General features: G+C 40.6%; 1 protein-coding gene across 7 annotated transcripts in view; it reads right to left on the bottom strand.

The window, feature by feature from the left end:
- The window catches only part of LAMA2 (laminin subunit alpha 2), a 372,288-nt gene that overhangs the window by 27,224 nt on the left and 331,155 nt on the right, over positions 1-13,909 (bottom strand). For 4 of the 7 annotated variants that reach the window (XM_081187598.1, XM_081187601.1, XM_081187602.1 and 1 more), the window contains 6 exons: positions 13,218-13,380; positions 10,580-10,724; positions 9,032-9,173; positions 6,642-6,653; positions 3,249-3,369; positions 698-874 (listed from right to left, as the gene is read on the bottom strand). In XM_081187598.1, the coding sequence (XP_081043724.1) occupies positions 698-874; positions 3,249-3,369; positions 6,642-6,653; positions 9,032-9,173; positions 10,580-10,724; positions 13,218-13,380 (760 nt within the window). The remainder of the gene's footprint in view (positions 1-697; positions 875-3,248; positions 3,370-6,641; positions 6,654-9,031; positions 9,174-10,579; positions 10,725-13,217; positions 13,381-13,909) is intronic. The other 3 variants (XM_081187600.1, XM_081187603.1, XM_081187604.1) reach the window with 1 other exon arrangement.

The raw sequence follows: 13,909 nt of genomic DNA, 5'->3' as shown, positions 1-13,909 counted from the left end.
GTGGGAAGGTAAATGGCATTTCTGTGTGCTGCTCTGGTTCGCCAGAAGTGGCTTAGTCCTGCTGGCCACATGACCCGGAAGCTGTACGCCGGCTCCCTCAGCCAATAAAGCAAGATGAGCGTCGCAACACCAGAGTCATCTGCGACTGGACCTAATTGTCAGGGGTCCCTTTACCTTTACCTTTAAACTCTGCAAGTATCTAATAAGTGATGTCTGAAATGAAAATGGCGAGGGTGGAATTTACCTAACCAGCAGAAGCCCTGTGCAGGGTCTTCCACTTGCCCAACAGAGTTTTTATATTTCTGCAAACCCTCAAAATTGGCTCAGGGTGGAGGCAATTATCTCTCTAATTTTGTGTTATGCCACACACTCCTCCATGACAGCTACCGGTATTTTGTAATTGTCTCCTCCAACACTCTCAGCTTTCAAAATGGGCCCACTAGTCCAAAATGTTTGGGAGCCCCTTGTCTAGGTGTACCAAATGGACCAAACGTCTGATATGTCAGCTTAATGAGATCCCTTCCCCTTCAAACTTTGATAGGAACAACTTTCAAGGAAACGTTCTAAATCTCCAACTTATTTCCCTTCCCACCCAACATAAAGACAAAATAGTCCCTGCAGTGCAGGAGCTGAACAATATCTTTGGCCAATGAAGATGCGGCAAACAAGCAACCCAGTTTCTGGTATCATCCTGTACCTGCCCAGTCTGCCTGCGCTTTCTCCGTGGGGGTACAGGTGCCCCACTAGTACCAAAGAGTATGATGCCAGATTCATTTCTGGTGCTGAAGGACAAGTGGATTTCTGTTCCCACATTGAGCGAGACTGGTGGCAGCTCCACAAAGCCCGGTTTCGGGAAGCTGACTGTGTAGATATTCTGCAGAAAAGAAGGGACTGGATGAGTTTGACCCAGAACAGGAAAACTTTCTTGCAGTAATAAACAGCTCAGCAGTTTACATTCAAAATGCTGTGCAAACATTTGTCCATCTGTTAAATCACTCAATATCAGAAAACATTTGGAAAAGTAGATTCAGCTAAAAAGAGCTGCACAGTCCAGTCTTTCAGCATTATTATTATTTTGAGGCTTTGTACACACCACGGACCATTCTGAGATCTGCAAGTACTCCTAACCAAATACATTTCCTAATATTCTTTTTCTTTGGGAGGGGGGTTGGTTTTTAAGTATGATGTGTGTGTATCTTGAGTAATGGAAGTCAGTTTGACAGGGAGCCAAAATGTTGGGGTCACACGGTGATGAAGCTAGTCATGGCTAGGGTCGACAAGTTGCAAGTCAGAGAGCACAGTACCTTCGAAAACCCCAGTGCAGAGAGATATGTGGATTCTGCAGCCTCTTCCCCACTTCCTCATCTTACCACTTGCCCTCTTTCCCAACTGGCTGCTGTGAGTAAGATTCCAAAGGGCCACATAGTACTGTAGGTGTGCTGGACTGATTAAAGAACAAGGAGAAAAACCCCCAAGGCTGCCTTCAGGGAGGATTTCCAAGAGATACCACAGGTCTCTGGGTTGCAGCCTGTTCACCCCAGTCATGGAAGTTGTCCTGCAAATGGCCTCTAGGTCTTGAAACTAAAACAAGTTGTTGTTTTTAATCACAGCCATTTCCAAGACAGTTCCTTGCTTGTTAAAACACTGATGAGAACTTGTGAATATGCAGAGAACTTTCTTGGAATTAAATCACATGCACAAAACCTTCCTCATGGTTACTTGTGATGGGAGTGGCCCAGCAGAAGATCTTCCACAATTCCAAAATTTATTATTAATGTATTTATTTACTGAATTATTCACTTGCTGCCTTTTTGGACACAGCCTAAAAATAATCCATTTTAATTCATTAATATACTTTCCCAGCCCTTCCTTGCCCCACTGGTATGTGATGTACTTTATGGAAGATCCAAATGCTGACAAGTGAGCCTCAGTTGTGGTGTTAAATCTGAATAGGATTTTGCTTCACACACTTTATGGTTATCTTTACCTGCCTTGTCCCCACAGTGTGGTTGCTTGCACTTTAAAACGAATCCGCTCATACATTAGGCTCCACTGTTTGTCATTGCCTTGCTATCTGGGCTAAGCAGTTCAGCTCGTCTCCTGAATCCAACTCATAAATAAGGCATGTACTGCCCATGGCTCTACAGCTCTCACACTGGGAGATATTAAGGATGAACTGAAGAGGGGCTGTATGTCACAGAATATTGAATCGTATTTTTAAAAAACATGAGATTGCTTAAGGACCACTTGTACATACAGCATTATGATGATATTCAGGATTAATTCTGACCACAGTCTGCTAAGGACTACTTTTGTACAACTCACTGAAATGAAATGGTCTCATCTTGAAGATCAAAGAATAATAAATTCTAGACTTGGAAGGAACCCCAAGGGCCATCAACTTCAAGCCCCTGCAATGTAGGAATCACAGCTAAAGAATTCCTAACAGAAGGCTATTTAACCACTGTTTAAAAACCTCCAATTAAGGAGAGTCTGCCACCTTCTGAGATAGTTTGTTCCATCGTTGAACAGCTGTTACTATCAGAAAGTTCTTCCTAATGTTTACTCTGAATCTCCTTTCTGTAATTTGGTTTGAGTCCTACCCTTTGAGGCAGCAGAAAACAAGCTTGCTCCATGTTTCAGTGATAGCTGTTCAGAAAGATGGATAATGAAGAGGGCCACAAGTCAAATAGTGTTAGGCATTAAGAGAAGGTTAGGGAAATAATCATGCAGAAGCAATTTTCCATGGGAATTGAATGACATGTTGTAGGTCCTCACTGCAACTCTGTAAGTCCCATACAAATAGGAGTGGCAGGAGGGGGGGGGGGAGGGGAAGCAGTCATTTCCTCCAAGCAAGATGGAAGTGGGGCAACTTTGTTAATGGAATTGTATGTTGCAGAATGAAGAAGAAGAGTTTGGATTTGATATCCTGCTTTATCACTACCCTAAGGTGTCTCAAAGTGGCTAACGATCTCCTTTCCCTTCGTCCCCTACAACAAACACTCTGTAGGTGAGTGAGGCTGAGAGACTTCAGAGAGAAGTGTGACTAGCCCAAGGTCACCCAGCAGCTGCATGTGGAGAAGTGGGGAAGCGAACCTGGTTCACCAGATTACGAGTCCACTGCTCTTAACCACTACACCACACCGACCTCCTTCATCCTCAGGAATTTCCTTGCCAGAGCTGCTTGTTGATAAAACATGGAGCAATCATTTTAAGATCATTCAAGGAAACATGGAAAGCAAACTAACCTCCATTGTACAGCCTTTGGTAATGCCCACAAAGTCAGGACTGCTCAGAAGATTGTATGGCGTCCGAGAAATTTCAATATCCTTGATGCAGCCTGAGTATTTCTTTGTGTTTACTTCAGGCCTGCAAAAATAAGGTCAAAACAGGTTTAGCCATGAGTAAAAACAGCCACAAAAGGGCTAAAACAGTTTTCTATATTACTGTTTTAAACATTCTGACCACAATCCAGAGGATGTTAGTCATATAGGTCACAAAACCTACAGATTTCAATGGGAATAATAATAATAATGATCATAATGATGATGATGATGATAATAATAATAATAATAATAATAATAATAATAATAATAATAATAATTGATGATAGCACAGTCCAGAAGATTAAAATGCTAAACATTCTACCAGAAGAATAAAGTTATCAATGACTAACTTCCCCTGGATTGCAGCCTTTTACATAAATTCTGCTTCTCATCATTTACCAAAAATACAGACCTTTTCCCTACTTCTGCATTTAATGTCACTGTTATCTCTGTGTAAAATGTAGCAGGATGACAAAATAATAGGTTATTCTCCAAGAAGTGTAGAAAGATAAAGGTTAGAAAACTTTTTGACAGTTTGCCTATTTACATGAAGTGTTTTCTTTAGACATGTGGAAGAAGTAACATATGAGCCACTTGCCCAATTATTTAGTTGTGCTCACATCACAAAAATGTTAGCAACCTACCGTGAATTCAAAGTTTCTCCTACGTTCAGGAATATAGCAGAGGTGAGGGACTTTTGTCCCAGAAAATGGTGCTGGAGCACAACTTATTTTCACCAGCACAGTCATGGTTGATGAGATGATTTCTGCTTTGCAGAGGGTTGGACTAGATGACCCTTTTGGGTCCCCCCTCCAACTCTACAATTCTATGATTCTATCACTTGAATACTCAACAGCCTGAGTTTTGTGATCTGACAGAAGGGCAGCAGAAGGATAGTGTTAGTATCATTCAGAAGCCTTTATACTGAGCACCAAACCAGGAGCAGTTTTGTTTGAATGTTTATCTTATTCACACATCACTCCTCTGACTTGGAAAAGCTGCTTCATAAATGTTGATTTTTCCTGAAACAGCAGCCTTCCTGAAGCAACAGCAACTGCAGTTAACCCTCTGATCCATGTTAACGGTCGATGGAAAGAAAGATTGGGCATCTTGAGATGTGGATACAATCTGGCCAATTGACCAGATCAGACAAGTAATACTCACATGAAAATAACACAAAACATTAGTATTAAATAAGGTAAAAAACAATACACAGTTCATATACCCATATATGTATGTGCATATATGCACATGCACAAAAATATATCTGTGATCTTAATTTAAAAACAACATTATAATATAGAAGATCAACAACTTGGATGTCCCCCAATAGCTTTTTTCTGCTGTGGCATTTTTATTTTTTATTTTTGCATTTTGTAGCCATCTCAGCAAAGCATAGCATATCTATTTCAAAAGCTGCAAGTACTTTAGAGTTAATACCAAAAAAAGAAACAAAAGAAAATCTCAATTCTATGTTACTGCTAGTTGAAGGTTCTAAAGTCTCCCTGTGGGCACCAACTGAGCTTCAGAAAGTTCTGAGAAAGGCAAACACAATTTCTTTCCAACTTTGAATTTTTTTCTATGTTTCATCTCCTACATTTTCTTCACGCACTGATCCACAGTAGCAGAGCTTTTCTGCAGCCTAACAACCTGTAATTCCATCTGTCTCACCAAGCAAATCTTGCCAGAGTTTCATCGTCACTGAGGCTCAAACTACATGTTAATCAAAGTTCTAAGACTCTCTCTCCCACCTCAGTTTTTCTTATGCTATAGCAGGCTGGGGTGGGTTGTGTCTGAGCACACAGATATGCTGAGAAAGGGTACTTAAACCTTTCAACACTCCTGACATTTCCAAGCTAAAAATGACCCTCACGAAGATATTTGTTTCAAGAGAAAGTTATGGAAAAGATTTATCTGCTTCAAATTTTAACATTGCATGAACCCATCTGTGGGATCCCTCTTTATTAGATGCACCTGAGGAAATAATTGTAGTTGTCTAGACAATGAGCAAAATATGGAGGCGGAGGTTTGCTTTTTATAATTCAGCGGAAGATAAGCAGGGTTTCCAGGCTCATTAAGAGAGACTAACCCAAAATGAATATATCTCCCAATCAAATTTTGGTGGTACTGGGAGATGGTGCTAAATGTTTCGGGAATGGATGGTTAAAGTTTCGGTTGTGTTTTCTTTAAGGTTTCTTTCTTTCTTTCTTTTACTTGCATATATGCAAGCTGGTAAACTTTCATTTTGCTTTCTTTTGTCCTTTTAAAAAGTAAGCCAAGCCACGATTACATGGTCACAGAATACTGTTGCGATGAGGCAGTCCGGCCCATATTTGTATAGAAAAGCCAGCCTGTCTGCCGAGGTTTTCTCACCAAAACATCGCTTGCCTTGGGGGCCGGTGTGGGTTGGCTTTCTTCTTAAGAGGGAGATGAAGAGGAAAAAGAAAGAAAGCCCTTGCCACCTTGTAAAATGTAAATAAAAATCCCCCACATCTAAAATCGTGGAGACTGTTGTACTCCCCTCAGAAAGTTACAGCAGTTCTGTCCCCCTTTCATCATCTTTGGGAAGACCTTGAGTTCAGGCTTTAGTTAGGATAGCTATGTGGGAGTATCCAAGTACAATGGCGGCACACCTATGAATATTAGTTTTCTGGGGCAAGCCAAAGGCTATCACGCTTGCACTCTGCTTATGGTAGAGATTATTTTGCTGGCAGATTGCTGGCCTACAGAGACTTGATCCAATAAGACAATTCTTATGTTCCTGAAGATATACAGAAAACATATATGCCAGAAAGAGCCTGCATTGCACGAAGAGGTTGGAGAGTCAAGTGTCCCTCCCTGCAATTTGCTGAGAAAATAAACAATCTCTTGTGATTGACACTCCATTCTCACAGATTTCTGCACGTGTTCCATCACTAATTTGCTCTGCGCTGAACGGAAACTCTTAACTGCTTTTTATTTTTTTTAAAAAAATACAGCTTGTACTTCTGATATAATTAATTTTTAAAAGGAAAAAAAAGGAAAAGAAAACCCAACACAGCAAGATATAAACAGCTGTGTGAAGATGCTAGGCTAAGTGTTTGTTGCTGCAAGTGTGTGCGCAGCATGCGGCAAGGCTGTGTTAAGCACTGAGGAGCAGCTTGATTTGCTGCAGCAGGATCCATTGCCAAATGAACAGCCCCAGAGCAACAGCTGGAACAGATACAGACACAAATTGCTTTTTGCTTCGCCACCTGTTGCAAGCTGCGCTTAACCCATGCAGAGCACGAGGCATGCAAGTATTGCTTGAAATTTGACTTCTTTTTTTTTTTTTACCTGGATTTCATACTAGGATAAAAATGAACAGAGAAAGAGAGAGAGGGAAAAAAAACAAATACCATTTTGTTTATTATTTGCAATTATAACATTTATAACAAACCAAATTCGTATAATGATACAGGCTGTTCAGTCTGCTTAAGATTCAGGCCACTTTCTTTAAAATACACACCCATGGCTTTTAACAAACCACCCACTGCCCTTCCATAAGACTTGCATGCTGGGAAGCAATTGACCCAGAAATCCTCAGAATTTTTCAAAAATTAACCAACTGACCACCACCTTTCTCTGCAGCCCCACACAATGTCTGTAAGTAGCAGAAATTCTAACCAAGAAAGTCAAGTATGTTAGGCTGGAGGGGCTTCCACCAACCTTAAGCCCATCCCTAATTCCTGGACTACCTTCTCTATAGAGGGGGAAGACACCTAGACCTGCTGGTGAAGGGAAGAGGACAGGGCACAGAGAAGATCCCTCTCTGAGGGTAAGGCATTAAGAGTGGCTTGTTGTAAATCCAGCAGTAGCTGATGGGCTCTCTCACTTTTCAGGCCTGCAATATCAGCTGGCAGTTTTGACCATCGCTTGAGTGAGGCCACTGCACCCTAGGATCCTTTGGGAGAGAGCAAACATTGCCAGCAATTGCTGGGTCCTTCTGGATCGAAGGAGATAGCTAGTTGGGGAGGTCCATGGAAAATCTTCCATCATCTTTAAGTTGCACCCTCCTTCAATACAGTGGTACCTTGGGTTACAAACACCTCAGGTTACAAACACTTCAGGTTACAGACTCCGCTAACCCGGAAGTAGTACGTCAGGTTAAGAACTTTACCTCAGGATGAGAAAAGAAATCGCGTACCGGCAGCAGGAGGCCCCATTAGCTAAAGTGGTACCTCAGGTTAAGAATGGTTTCAGGTTAAGAATGGACCTGCGGAATGAATTAAGCTCATAACCAGAGGTACCACTGTATCATTCTCCTTGATCAAAGGGCTGGATCACCTTTCCTATAAGGAAAAGCTGAACCATTTGGGAGTTTCGGAAAGAAGAGGAATAATTGGGACATAACACAGGTATGTAAAATGATGGAGAAAGAGTGGCTTAAGGGAAATTTTCTTTTCATAATACTAGAACTCAGGGCCACCCAACAAAACTGATTGGTAGAGTGTTCAGGGCTGATAAAAGTTCTTCACACAATGCACAAGTAACTTATGGAATTCAGTTGCACATCATGTGGTGGAGGCTGGTAGCTTAGATAGCTTTTAAAAAGGCATTTGTGGAAAATGGGTCTCTCAAAGGATATTAACCACAATAGCCAAATGGAACTTCCTTGTCCTACTTGTGAGTTTCCAGATGTGTCTGGATGGCCACTGGATGCTTTGGTGACACAGCTGTAATCTATGTGGCACAGCTCTTATGTTAGGGTTTCTACACGACACACAAAATAAGGTCATTTATGTTGAGCTGCAGCTCAATTCCTGATTTCTTAAAAATGACCTGTGACCTGAACAGCTAACAAGCAAATTTTAAAAGAACAATAACAGTGCAATAGTGGTTGTTTGGCTCTGTAGCAGCCCAGTAGCTTATCTAGATCTCTCTGCCTATGCAATGACTTCATCATTGTTATTCTTTCATGGAAACTGAACTGATATAGGTGAATGGGTTTGCCTGTGTTGCACAGTATCGGCACTTTGTACCAGATATTTTTTTCCATTGCAGAAATGTTTCTGTAAACTTTGATAAAGGTTCCAGAGTTTGTTTCAAAACAGAAAACACCGATTACACTCCAGCACCTCATCAACTCATTTAGCATTAACGAAGACAGGAAAGCATATGGAAAATACTTTAAGCATAATAAAATTTACAGGAAGATTTTAAGCTGAGCAAGAAATTCTGTCTTGAGTTCATATGTGATTAAACAGAAAATGAAAACAGATACTAGGGCAGTGGGGATGGAGCTACATGTTGTGCCTCAACCACATTTCTTTAACCTTGGGTACTGCTTCATCTGTGCAAATTGAGCCTGGGATGATAGGGCCTGGAGCAGAGAAGGGCAAGAGCAGACACTACAATTTTTTACTACCAGCTGTTTCTCCACCAGTCCCCATATAATGCATTTTTGTATGTTATTTTCAGTAATATATGCACCTGTATGCACATTTTGTCCTAGGTATAAGCATTTTTGTATGCATTAGTTGGCTGGGGAAGCCCCCTGCAAAATTCAGATAAGAGTGAATTTCAGCGGTTGGCTGTCTTTTTGGTTCGTGTATTGTTTCAGAATAGGGTGTGTGGCATAAGTATCTTTTTTGTGTGCAATCCTTTCATGAATCATTAAGAAAAAGTTTAGAGAACAATTGCTGCTCCTGAATTCCTTTAGTTGACTATGTGCTAAGTGCCATTACCTTAGGTTTCGTCTCAGTGTTGGCAATCCACCAAAATAGATGGGCTCGTCGGCTTTCAAGTTGAGGCCAAAGTGCTTCCCTGTAGCAACTGTTGTGATGATCTCTTCCTGGTTGGAGTCTATGTCTACAATTGATACATTAGCTGAGAAAATATAAGAAGAAAAATTAAATAGGGCTTTGAGCTACAGAAGAATTTTCAAATGTTTATAACTACTTCTTCCTTTCTTGAGCAAACACACTTGTCCATATCCTCTTTTCAATTAAGAGAGGGAAAAGTATGACCAGGTACATTCTGATTATACCAGTGATTGGTTTTTGAATAGCCTTTTCTAGTTGAATGGCACATAACTGCTTGCTAGGAGGAAGAAAAGAGAAACCACTAAGGGTGAAAAAGCAGAACACAGTTGAAGAGAACAACAAAAAAGCAAGCACGGAAATAAAAAATGCAAATGGATGTGTCAGACTCCCCCAAAAGTTCAGAATTATTAAAACAGACAGTTCATTGGGAGAGATTCCCCCCGCACCCTTAGATATAGTGCCAAGCTTAATTATCCCTATTTTATCATGTTGACTGTTTGGGAAAAGATTTCTGAGAATGTACAAACTGGAATATCCATCAAAACCAAAACAACAATAAAATATGTAACACCACCAATGTGATCAGGATTTTATCCTAGTCGCTTTGCTTAAACGGGTTGTGACCCTTCCATGACTGCAGAATATTTATTTTGGCAGGGACAAAACTACAAAAGTTTATCTTGGTGAACATACACAGAGAAGTTTCTAGATTTCAGGGTTCAGCAAGACAGCATGAATCAACTGGAGCCAAAGATTGTTTCAGCTCAGCTTTCTTATTTCAAACAGAGATGTATGAAAATCTTATAGGCTTGATTAAACATCCTATAGATATTTTGCCTTTGGAAATATTCTCATTCCTTTTTGTTTTTTTAAAAGTTGAATTCGGCAGCAACGTTAGCAGTCATGTAAATTAAAGTTGCCTGTCATTTATGGGGAGTCTTTTTCTCCTTGCAGTACAAAGGGCTGTGACAATGTGCAAAAAGGGCCCATTGTGTATCGTAGACAGATATACTGTGCCATCAGTATTTTAACTCTCCACATTTTGAAAGCAGTTTGATAGATTTAAGTTATGAAAGGCACCATGAAGTACAAAACCCAATTTACATTCTAACAAAAATAGTGTAGGTTTGTTTTATGAACTCTGAACAACATCAGGGCACTGCATGAAAAAAACATTTTTCACTCAGATGCATTTTAGAGTGTAATTTAGGTAGCTGTAAGGCAGAATTATGCCTGAAAAATTAAGCTACCATTTTCAAAAGAAAATCATAAGAGACCTGTTTGACACTGCAATCAGTCACAGCTAACCTGAGCCATCTGTAATTTAAGCAAAAGAAGTTGCTAAATCACTTTCTTTTACAACTTTCTAAACCCAGCAATTTTGTACATCATCTTCTCCATGATTAGATAGTTAGCTGTGCTGGATAAGATAATTAGGACGTTTATGATGTTATCACTGCAGGAACTCACCTTGTTTTAGAATTCTTGTCAAGGTGAATGATTTCCATTTCCCGTCATTGTGGTTCTGGTTGCCAACAACAGAAGCTGTTCCTGAACCTAGATCATAACTGACTTTAATACGCCCATCACTGAGCTCTATGCTCATGAAATCTTTCTGTTAATGAGAAGCATTAGAAACTTTATTTAGGATGCAGTCCTATGCCCAGTTTTTTGAAAGTAAGCCCCACTGACCTCAATGAGACTTACTTCTGAGTAAACATGTAGTCTGATGATTGCACTGTGAGATTTTGAAAGACATGTGATTTTCTGATGAAAGTAATTTCAAATAGTGACTAGCCCCCCTTCCCAACAATATCTAAGATTATTTTTCTGCCATTTCTTAATAGAGGTTTAGTTCAAAGAAGGCATCATAGGTGAAGTTAATTTGTTGCCATCATAGGTGAAGTTAATTTGTTTTAAAGTGGAAATATGTTGCTCTTTAATTCCAACCAGGCAGTAAATTATTGTGAACGGCAAGGTGGAGTCGCTTGCATTCATCACTGCAACACAGATCTTGATAACATTAAAAAATGATCTGAAAAATAATAAATAACCTCCGACTCAAGTCTCCAAATTAATATTCCTCTTACAGGATTTTGTGGCAGAAAGAAAGAAAAAAGCTGAAAAAGACCAGTGTGCCTTCATACTTAGGTGTCTCTTTGTATCACTGCCACAGCGTTCCATGGGCTGCTTGCCTGTTTTTGCACACACTACCACCCTCTGCGTATGTGTTGCTGGTAATGTCCACATTTGGTAAATATCAATATTCTGACAACCCCATAACAAGTAAATGCTAGTGATCATACTTTAAGTGACTGACTGCATTTGCCAATGCATATTGGAGTTTCAGACATTCACAAATATCTCTAGAACTGTCAAAAGTTCTCATTATATTTGCCAATAACTGACACATTTCAGAGATGCAGTATAATCTATACAGAACTTCTTCCCATCTGTTTATTACAGCTGGTTCCATTTCTAAGGGAAGAACTAGGACAATGACAAGTTAGTCTGCAGTTAAAATCCCTATAATTAGATTATCACTTAATGGATAGATCCCTATGGGACTGTTTCCTTTATCACCTGAGAACATGTTACAGTTCTCTACAGGAACTGGGAGGTCTGTGTAGACTTCATATATCTAATATCTAGCCACCCCTCTCTGTACTAATGTCTAGGCCTGATCAGCTGCGATTCTGAAGGAGTTTCATAGTTCTGTTGACAGCAGCAATGTCAAGTGAAGCTCTGTGGGAGTGCAGCTCATAGTCTTGTTCCAGCAGTAAGTTCCAGTTGACTAGAACGGGCCTTTGTTTTGAGCAGGCACCCCCAAACTCGGCCCTCCAGCTGTTTTGGGACTACTATTCCCATCAACCCTGATCACTGGTCCTGTTAGCTAGGGATGTTGGGAGCTGTAGTCCCAAAACAGCTGGAGGGCTGAGTTTGGGGATGCCTGGTTTTGAGCTAATCCTGCCACCCCAAAAAATTATATTGGTGCACAAGGCAACTCATGTGCAAGGGCTGATTATTTCAAATGAGGATGCAGGTGCACTGACTATGCATTTCTACGCATGATCTGTTCTATACAGACATATTAATTAGGCAGCCCAGGCATGAGTTTAAGTCAGAGGTGAGAAATCCATGTCTCCCCAGACATTGTTGGACTCCAGTTCTCATCAGTCCCCGCCAGCACAGGCAATGGGTTGATGATAAATTGAAGTCCAGCAGCACCTGGAGGGTCACAGGTTCCCTAACTCTGATGTTAGATATGTCTTCATGCACCCAGAAGATGAGAACATTTATACAATTTACTTGAGATTGAGATCTCAAGTAGCTTCCACAGTGCAGAGAAAGAAGAGTAGTTGAGGCACTGGAAGTGTACACTGACCTCCCAATCTCTGTAATGTTCTTGTAATGTCTGTGCATGGTGGGAATAGGTAAGGAATGAGGATCTACCAAGCCTGGAAACCTGTGGCCCTCCAGATGTTGTTGAACTCTAACGTCCATCAACCACTGCCCGCATGTCCAATGGACAGGGTTGATTGGAGTTATAGTCTAGAAACATCTGGAGGACCACGGGTTTCCCCATCCTGACCTATGCAAATCTATTAGTATGCAGACATTGCACCCACACATGGAGAAGGATGTCTACTTAAAAATGTATGTCCCACTTTCCTTTCCTTTACACCCAAGGAAGCTAACAAATAACCAGATACAAAAGTAATTAACAAAAGCAAAAGCATTCTGGTGAAATGTTTTTGATGCCATGTTATGCCTAACTCTAACAGATAACAGGTAAAACCCAATAGCCATTATTGAGGAGTCTTTTGCCATACAACTTAATTTTTTTTACAAATTATAAATTCTAAGAATAATCATTGTAATGATCTGCACAGAGCTCTGTGCAAAGCATTATACAAGCTGCTCTGTTATGTTCTTGCAAACCACACAATTGACTATAAATGGCCTCACACAAATCATTAAACCCAGTGTCTTCACTTAAGTGACATTCATCACGAGTGTAAAAGCATGCATGTTAATCTCTTTACAAGGAACTGTGTAATTCATAATGTTAATGAAAGAAGCCAAGAAACATTTAGGCTAGCTTTACCAAGTCTATTGTAGCAAGGTACATCAGAAGAGCAGTGGAAGAAAATGTCTTGAACTTGAACATGACCATGGAGATATTTGGGTTCCATCTTATGGGACGGCTCACCAAAGCATAACCTTCTCCATCAAACTGAACAGTTCCTTCACCATCCGCCACCTGTGGGCTGAGGAGGAAAGGGAAACTTTCAAAATCTAAATCAGAACTTCCAGAACTGCTTTACATAGAAGCAATCATGAAAAAGCATTAGTAGGGGCTGGCAACTATTTCACATAGACAAACCTTCTCAAAGCTGAAATGTTTTGTGCAGCTGCTGCAGCAGGTAGATGCACCACTCTTCAAGTAATGAGCAGTGAGATCACTGCGGCATTCTTTAGAGATTAGCTGCACATTTAAGTTCCCCGTGAGGAACTCAGTTGCGCAGCTGATCAAGCTGGGTCTCAGCCTGTTCCACAGCAGACATCACGTATGTAGGGCAAGTGGGCATTGCTTGGGGGAAAGAATCCCACAGGCCAAATTGGACCTGTGCTGGGTCAAATCTGGCCCACACGCTGGAGGTTCCCAATCCCCACTATGTGTTTTCAAATCAATACTTTATGAAGAAGAAAACAAGAGGAAGGAATTAGTCCTGTGTTGTATGCAAACTCTACAGTTATCTTGTTTAGCATGTTGACCAGTCAATCAGACATGGATTG

The sequence above is a fragment of the Podarcis bocagei genome, assembly GCF_964188305.1.
Source record: "Podarcis bocagei genome assembly, chromosome: 3".
NCBI classification, from domain to species: domain Eukaryota; kingdom Metazoa; phylum Chordata; class Lepidosauria; order Squamata; family Lacertidae; genus Podarcis; species Podarcis bocagei.
This window is presented reverse-complemented; position numbering and strand designations above follow the sequence as displayed.